The sequence below is a fragment of the Otolemur garnettii genome, unplaced genomic scaffold (genome assembly GCF_000181295.1).
Source record: "Otolemur garnettii isolate 467f Iridium unplaced genomic scaffold, OtoGar3 scaffold00045, whole genome shotgun sequence".
Taxonomy (NCBI): domain Eukaryota; kingdom Metazoa; phylum Chordata; class Mammalia; order Primates; family Galagidae; genus Otolemur; species Otolemur garnettii.
In genome coordinates this window covers 870,255-878,934 of record NW_003852440.1, presented here as the reverse complement: position 1 = coordinate 878,934, position 8,680 = coordinate 870,255, and the positions used below count along the sequence as shown (strand labels likewise).

Below are 8,680 nucleotides of genomic sequence, written 5' to 3'. Positions count from 1 at the left end.
TTTTTTTGTCGAGATGGAGTTCTACCCTGTGCCCTGAGCAGAGTGCAGTGGCGTCAGAGCTCACTGCAACCTCAGACTCCGGCTGTGGGCATCCAGCTGCCTCAGCCTCCGAAGCCACTGGGATTACAGGCACTTTCCTCAGCTGGGTTTTTCCATTTTTTCCATGAGTCGGGGTCTCACTTTCGCTCAGGCGAGTCTTGAACTCCTGAGCTTGAGCAATCCTCCCTCCTCAGCCTTCCACAGTGCTGGGATTATAGGCTCGAGCCACCACATCCGCATGAGGGCTTTTTCTAATTAGATCTTTTTATGAATAGGTTTGTATATGACAAACAAAATCTATTATAGGCTCGAGCCACCGCATCCGCATGAGGGCTTTTTCTAATTAGATCTTTATATGAATAGGTTTGTATATGACATTTTTGTCTATTTTGATTTTTGACTTAATGTTTGATAGCCAAACAGCATACTCTTATATTCCTCATAAGATTGTAGATTTGCAATGTTGAAGAGTTAAGTAAAGTTTTCTTCAATGCCTTTTTCTTTTTCTTGTTTTTGGGGGGGTGGGGAAAAGAGTCTCTGTTGCCCTGGGTAGAGGGCCAGCAACTTCAAACTCCTGGGCTCAAGTGATCCTCTTGTCTTAGCCCCCTGAGTAGCTGGGACTACAGGTGCCTGCCACAACATCAAACTATTTTTAGAGATGGGGCTCTCCCGACTGGCTCAGGCTGGTCTTGAACTGGTAAGCTCAAGGAATCCATCCACCTGCCTCTCAGAGTGCTAGGATTACAGTGCCCAGCCCAGTGTCTTTTTTTTTTTTTTTTGACAGTCTCACTTTGTCACCCTTGGTAGAGTGCTGTGATGTCATAGCTCACAGCAACCACAAACTCTTGAGCTTAAGTGATTCTCTTGCCTTAGCCTCCCAAGTACCTGGGACTACAGGCAGGCACCTGCCACAACGCCTTACTGTTCTTTTATTTTTTTTGGTTGTAGTTGTCATTGTGTTTGGCAGGCCTGGGCTGGATTTGAACCCACCAGCTCCACGATATGTGGCTGGCACCCTAGCTGCTGAGCTACAGGCGCTGAGCCGTGCCTGGTTTTATTTTATTATTTTTTTAATAATAAAGAATGGCCACAATGCCTGGCCATTTTTTTTGTTATTGTAGTTGTTATTGTTGTTTAGCAGATCTGGCCGTGTTCAAACCCACCAGCTCCTTTGTGTATGGCCTGTGCCCTAACCATTGAGCTATGGGTGCTGAGCCAGTCATGTTGATTTTTATTTGTTCTCTGGTTGATCTATTTAAAGCTTTCCTTAATTACAAAATGCAGCAATGCAGCATTGTGTTGTGGTGGGTTTGTGTGTGGGCAGGTGAAAACAAGATCTAGTATTAGAGAACTTCATTGAACTGAACCATAAAATTTGTATTTTGTAATATTTGTTGAATAGTTTTAATATTATATTTGCTAATAGGAAATGCTGCATGGCAGGAACAGGTGACACAGAGCAAAGCTCCAGTTCATGTAAAACGCTGGTTTGGCTTTCTCGAAGCCCAGCAGGCCTTCCAGTCAGTAGGTGCCAAGTGGAATGTTTCACCATCCAAAGCAAGAGTGGTAAGCTATTTTTTTCCTTAGATGTTAACGTTTCAGTGTGTCCCAAGCCCTATATCTGAAGAGAAAATTATTCTTACTCAGAAAGTTTTGTTTCTTTTCATAAATAAAAAAGGATCTTCTTGGAAGGATTTGCCATTTTTAAGTCTTGCTTTGATTTTAGTTGTTCAGCCCCTTAAGCCCTAATCTTTATAATTGTATATCTAAAGGTTATGACTGTCCAGTTACGTCTTGTAGGCAGCTCCATATTACTAAAATGTCAGTTTTACAGATGTACAGTCTTTTCTTCCCCCTGTATCTCTTACTCTCTGTTTTTGAATCATTGACCATCACGTCCTGGGGTTCTGCAGAGTCTTTTTGTTTCTGTGGGATGATGAGTATAATAGAAAAGGTCCTCCCACCCACGGTTGCTCTTCTGTGACTTGTCTTACGTATTATACATGTGTAGTAACATTCCAGTTTAATGAAGGTTCCTTTTTTCCCCCATCCCCACTTCAGGGTTTTCTGATGCAGTGAAATTTAGAAACTATTGCCTGCTTGAACAAAGACTCCACAGTCCACTCAGTTGTTTTGACTACTCATTTGCTCATGTTTCCCATCTATTTACTACTTAACACATGGGTAGATTAGTTTTCTGTCCATCTTCACTGCTTTTGCATTTTATTGGGGTCACAGTGACTTAATAGCATAATACTATAACTGAACTTCTTTCTTCAGTCTCTTCTCGCTCTGGTTCAGTCTCTGCACTGTCCTGCGTATTGTTTTAGAGAGTACAAGTGCATGGTCCCGTTGCTTCTGAGACCCTCCATTGCCTAAAACATGAAGCAAAGCTTAGAAGATCCTTTGTATTTTAGACTTAATCTATTTCAGCTTCTTTGCCCACTCACCTCATAGGTATTCCTGATTTTCATGAACTTTACACTGCCTTTGTGTCTTACCAAAGGTGTTATTCCTTTACTTAGAATGAATACACTATCCATTCCCCATCTGATACTTTTCTACTGTTCTACCTATTTTTCAAGGTCTAGGTTGGTTCTTACCTTTTGACAACCCTAGAAATTTTATTTTTTTTAAGAGACAGAGTGTCACTTTGTCACCCTTCTGTACAGTGCTGTGGCGTCACAGCTCACAGCAACCTCCAGCTCTTGGGCTTAGGCAATTCTCTTGCCTCAGCCTCCTGAGTAGCTGGGACTACAGGTGCCTGCCACAACACTGGGCTATTTTTTTGTTGCAGTTTGGCTGGGGCTGGGTTCGAACCCGCCACTCTCAGTATATGGGGCCGGCACCCTACTTGCTGAGCCACAGGTGCCACCCTAGAAATTGTTGATTAACTTGAATGAAGTGCTCTCACAGTATCTTGCACATGTCTCCATTACTGGTATTTTTTTTTTTCTATCCTTAAGTATGGGAATGATGTCCTAGTCATCATTTTTCTTATAACCAGTGTGGTGCCTTGCTTGTTTGTTGAATGGATGCATTCTTAAACATTTAATCATATAACTTTTTGTTGTGATGGTGGTTCTGTTTTTCAGGCACCTGAGAAAAAGCAAGATATTGGCAAATTTGTTGAGCTTCCAGGTGCAGAGATGGGAAAGGTTACTGTCAGATTTCCTCCAGAGGCCAGTGGGTAAGAAAATATAACTCATATTTATAATTGAATATATTCATGGAAAAGCTTAAAAGCTTAATATACTTTTAATATTAATAGTTTAATGATATTAAAGAACATAAGATTTTAACTGTTATTTAAAATTAAACATTTTAATAGTTTTTAAATTATTAACAGCTATGTTAGTTTAATTTGTAGTTTTAGTTTGTTAACTTAATAGAAGAGACAATATTTTAATTTTACCCTGACAAAATTTTAAATACAAATTAAAAAATCCATAAACAGAAAGCCTTTAATTGTGAGATTTTTGCCCTTTTACTTAATAGGATTTGTATTTGTACCCTGAGCAATCCTTTTAAAAATTAGCAGAAGTTATGGTAGTAGTATTTTAAGGCTTTCCCCCCCTCCAAATAAAGGAAGAGGAATTCTGAAAAGCCTTTTCCTTTTCCATTCTTTCCATTATTAGCAGGTTTCCCAACCCCTTAAACTAACTCTTGTTACCAACAGAAAGTAATATTTGAATGGCTCATTAGAGAAAGAGACTATTATTTTTGGTGGCCACCAGCCTAGAACTGCCTCACGCCCTGCCCAGCATTCCCCATGGCTGAGGTGGGAGCCTTTGTTGAAGCATATTGGACATGTTTTGTAATAGATCCTTTCTAGTGATATTAATCTAATTAAAGGCCTCACTCAGAAATGTAGCCATTCCGAAAGTATGGTGCCATATTTTGTGAATGATATGATTATGTTTTCCAAATTTGGTTTAAATTCTAGAGCTGAGCCAAACTTTTTTTTTTTCCTAAGAGACAGAGTCTCATTTTGTTGCCCTCGATAGAGCGCTGTGGCATCACAGCTCACAGCAACCTCCGGGTCTTGAGCTTAGGTGGTTCTCTTGCCTTAACCTCCTGAATAGCTGAGACTACAGGCACCCGCCACAGTGTCTGGCTACATTTTTGTTGCAGTTTGGCCGGGGCCAGGTTGGAATCCGCCACCCTCTGTATATGGGGCCAGAGCCCTACTCATTGAGCCATAGGCACCACCCTATAGCCAAATTGTTATCTGTATGTAATAAAATGAATATTTAGACCATAGAAACTAGGAGATGTAGAAACAGTTTTCCTTTAGCTGTGTATTTAATATTTTTTCATCAAACTATCTTGTAGGTACCATTAGTAGCAAAAACAAATTTAGAATTCCATTTTTTTTTTTTTTTTTTTTGAGACAGACTCTCATTTTGTGTCCCCTGGTAGAGTGCTGTGGTGTCACAGCTCATAGCAACCTCAAACTCTTGGGCTTAAGCAATTCTCGTGCCTTAGCCTCCTGAGTAGCTGGGACTACAGGCGTCTACCAAAATGTCCTGCTATGTTTTTAGAGTCGGGGTCTTGCTCTGGCGTATGTTGTTCTTGAACCTATGAGCTCAGGGCAATCCATCCCCCTCGGCCTCCCAGAATGCTGGGATTACAGGTGGGAGCCACCGGCCCCAGCCTAGAATTCCACATTTTTTCCTCTGCCTTTCTCAGTTTGCTGATTTCAGAGGTGAAGAAAAGGGATAAATAAAAGCAGATGAAAGAGAAATGATGACTCTAAACAATTTACAAACTTGATTGTTGATTGATTGGTGGTTGGCTGAGTGTATCTCATAAATGACACAGTGTACATGATTTAATGCCTATGCACATCGTGGTCTCCACCACCCAATATTCTGCTTCTGTGCACTTGGTTTGAGAGGTTATGGTCGTGCTGTTGGATAGTGACCTTAATTGTTTGATGAAAGCCACATCTTTTGGCAGTGGCCATTGATAGCTGTGCCATTTGGACATTTGTCCTTTTGAATCCTTTTATATTTTCTGTTACTGCCACTTCTTAGAATATTGAGCTCCCCATCTTTATATACTTGTACTGTTCTTTTTTGAGGGTTTTGAGTTTCTCTGTTTTGCCTTTACAGATGCACAAAAGGTCTTAAAAGTATAACTGAAGGAAATAGACTAACTTAACAGCCCTGTGAGAAAGGAAGGCCCTGTTTAACCCTGTTTTACAAGTGGCTTTAGAAACTGACTGATACAACATTTTAAAACTTGCCAAACTCAGCTTTTCGCTATCTAGCTCTAGAATCCATGTAACTAAAAATTATGCTTGTGTCTGTTATATGCAGCAGAAGCTCCATTCAGCATCAGTTATAACAGAATTGGCTATTCTGTTATATGTTGTCTCTTTAACTGATTATTTTAGTTGTCTTTGGAATATTTTGTAGTCTTATTTGCTTTCTTAACTTTTAGAGTTGTTAAACTGCACACTTTACTTCAGACTCGGAAATAATATTTTTCAGCATAAAATAATGTTTTGATTTCATTATCCTTCTTAAGTTAATTCTTGTATGTAAAGTCAAACACATAAACCATCACATAATAGATAGTCAGTGATTATTAGTCTTTGTTCTTTTTGTTTGTTTGTTTTTGGAGACAGAGTTTCACTGTGTCACCCTGGGTAGAGTGCCATAGCGTCACAGCTCACAGCAACCTCCAGCTCTTGGGCTTAAGTGATTCTCTTGCCTCAGCCTCCCTACAGGTGCCTCCCTACAGCCTCCCACAGCTCACAGCAACCTGAAGCTCTTGGGCTTAAGTGATTCTCTTGCCTCACCTCCCTACAGGTGCCTGCCACAACTTTTTGCTTTTTTTTTTTTTTTTTAAGAGACAGTCTCAGTTTGTCACCCTCAGTAGGGTACTATGGCATCACAGCTCACAGCAACCTCTTGGGCTAGGGCGATTATGTTGCCTCAGCCTCCCTAGTGCTGGGAAGATAGGTGCCTGCCACAATGCCTGGTTATTTTTGTTGCAGTTGCCACTGCTCTTTTAGCTGGCTGGGGCCAGGTTTGAATCTGCCACCCTCCCTGTGTGGGTCTGGCGCCCTACCCACTGAGCCACAGGTGCTGCCCATCTGGCTACTTTTTGGTTGTAGTTGTCATTGGTTTTTGGCAGGCCCAGGCTGGGTTTGAACGCACCAGCCCCCAATGTATATGGCTGGCACCCTGGTGGCTGAGCTGCAGGTGCCAGCCAAGCCTCTTTTTTCTTCTTGACAGTGATTATAAGATGTTATTGGGTGCAACATTTCCAGTAAAATCTATGCACAGAATTGTAATTCTTTCTGGGGATTTATAACCCTATGTTTTATTTTATTGTTTTTTATTTTTTATTTTAAAAAAGTTTTTTTTTAGAGACAGAGTCTCACTTTCTTGCTCTTGGTAGAGTGCTGTGGCATCACAGCTCACAGCAACCTCCAGCTCCTGGGCTTAGGCGATTCTCCTGCCTCAGCCTCCCAAGCAACTGGGACTACAGGTGCGCGCCACAACACCTGGCTATTTTTTTGTTGCAGTTTGGCCAGGACCGGATTTGAACCCTTGGTCCACGGGGCGGTGCCCTACTCAGCCACAGGCGCCACCCTATTGTTTTTTTATTTTTTATTTTTTATCTTATTTTTATTTCATATCATTCTATATAATCCTTTGTTTTAGAGTACCTACAAATTTATAGTAAAGGGCAAAAATAGTGCAGAAAGTTTCTGTGTACTCTGTAACCAGTTTTCCCTAATGTTTATATCTTAGATTACTTTGGTAATATATTTTTATAACTAATGGTAAATCAGTTTTGGTACATTATTAATTAAATTCCACACCATTTGGGAATTTATTTTTTTCTTTTTTTAGAGACAAGGTCTCACTCTGTTGTTCAGGGTATAGTGCAGCAGTACAATCATAGTTCACTGTAGCCTTGAACTCCTGGGCTCAAGTGATCCTCCTGCCTCAGCCTTCTTAATTGGTGGGATTATGTGTTTTTCCCTAAGGTATTTTTTTTTCTTCTGAGACAGAGGTTCTCAACCTGTGGGTCATGACCCATTTGTAACAATGAAAATACATCATGCATATCAGATATTTACATTACGATTCATAACAGTAGCAAAATTACAGTTATGAAGTAGCAACAAAAATAATTTTATGGTTGGGGGTCACCACAACATGAATAACTGTATTGAAGGGTTGCGGCAGTAGGAAAGTTGAGAACCGCTGTTCTAAGGCCTCATCTGGGATATTATATACAGCCCTTTATTTTATGTAGGATGTTTGAGAAGCCTTAAATGCCTTGCATTCAACTTGTTTGCATTAGGCATATAAACCTTTCTTTTTGATGGTGTTGTTTTATTTTTTTGTTTTGGTTCTTTTTTTTTTTTTTTTTTTTTTGAGACAGAGTCTCACTCAGTTGCCCTGGGGTTGAGTGAGGTGGAGTCATAGCTCACAGTAACCTCAAATTCTTGGGCTCAAGTGAGTCTCTTGCCGCAGCATCCTGAGTAGCTGGGACTACAGGTGCCTGCCACAACACCTGGCTATTTTTTAGAGACAGGGTTTCGCTCTTGCTCAGGCTGGTCTCAAACTTGTGAGCTCAAGCAGTTCACCCTCTTCAGTCTTAGAGTGCTGGGATTACAGGCGTGAGCCACTGTGCCCAGCCTGAATATAAATCTTTCTTAAAATGGAATTGTTTATCTGGAATGCTACATAAAATTCTACAACATGGATTGACTTTAAAAATGATAACCACATAGGGAGTTGTATTTTTCCCTTCCTTACTGGTACTGACTCAGATCAATCTTTTTTTTCTTCTGAGACAGTCTCACTCTCTCATCTTAGATTGAGGGCAAGGGCATCACAGCTCACAGTAACCTTGGCTCAAACAACCCTCTTCCCGAACCCCACTTTTATTTTATTTTGTTATTATTTTTTATTAAATCATAACTTTGTACATTGATGCATTTATGGGGTTCAGGGTAGTGCTTCGATATACAATGTGAAATGTTTACATTGAATCAAGTAACACATCCATCACAATTATACTCATTTCTTAATAGTTTTGAAATGTACCATTGCATCCTGCACATTAGTTGAGGTCCCCCCGAATACCCTCCCTTCTCCCACATCCCCTCTCCCCAACCCTGTCTCTCCCCTTCTACTTTATGGACTATAGTTATGTTTTGCCATTCGTATCAAACAACCCTCTTCCCTCAGCCTCCCGAGTAGCTGGGACTATAGGTGTACACTACCATGGCTGGCTGTTTTTTCTATTTTTAGTAGAAACAGGGCCTTGCTCTTACTCAGGCTGGTCTTAAACTCCTGAACTCAGGCAATCTGCCCTCCTCGGCCTCCTTTACTCTCCTTACAGGCATGAGAGATCAATTTGTTAATGAAACTAGATGACTGTTTTAAAACAGTGTGACTGCTACCATCATTGATACTATTAAATAATAAAAGGTGGTGAGAGCTGGCTGTTTAAACATCATGCCTATTCCCTTCCCAATGAAATATTTTCAACAGTAGTGATATAGGATATGGCTTTTTACCTTCATTGATAGAGGATGATGTTGATGCATGATTTATCAACAGAGCCTATGATTTCTTTCTTTCTTTCTTTTTTTTTTTTTTTTTTT

General features: G+C 40.4%; 1 protein-coding gene across 1 annotated transcript in view; it reads left to right on the top strand.

The window, feature by feature from the left end:
* The window catches only part of EPRS (glutamyl-prolyl-tRNA synthetase), an 82,977-nt gene that overhangs the window by 7,689 nt on the left and 66,608 nt on the right, over positions 1-8,680 (top strand). The window contains exons 3-4 of the mRNA XM_012805910.2: positions 1,466-1,605; positions 3,135-3,229. Of these exons, the coding sequence (XP_012661364.2) occupies positions 1,466-1,605; positions 3,135-3,229 (235 nt within the window). The remainder of the gene's footprint in view (positions 1-1,465; positions 1,606-3,134; positions 3,230-8,680) is intronic.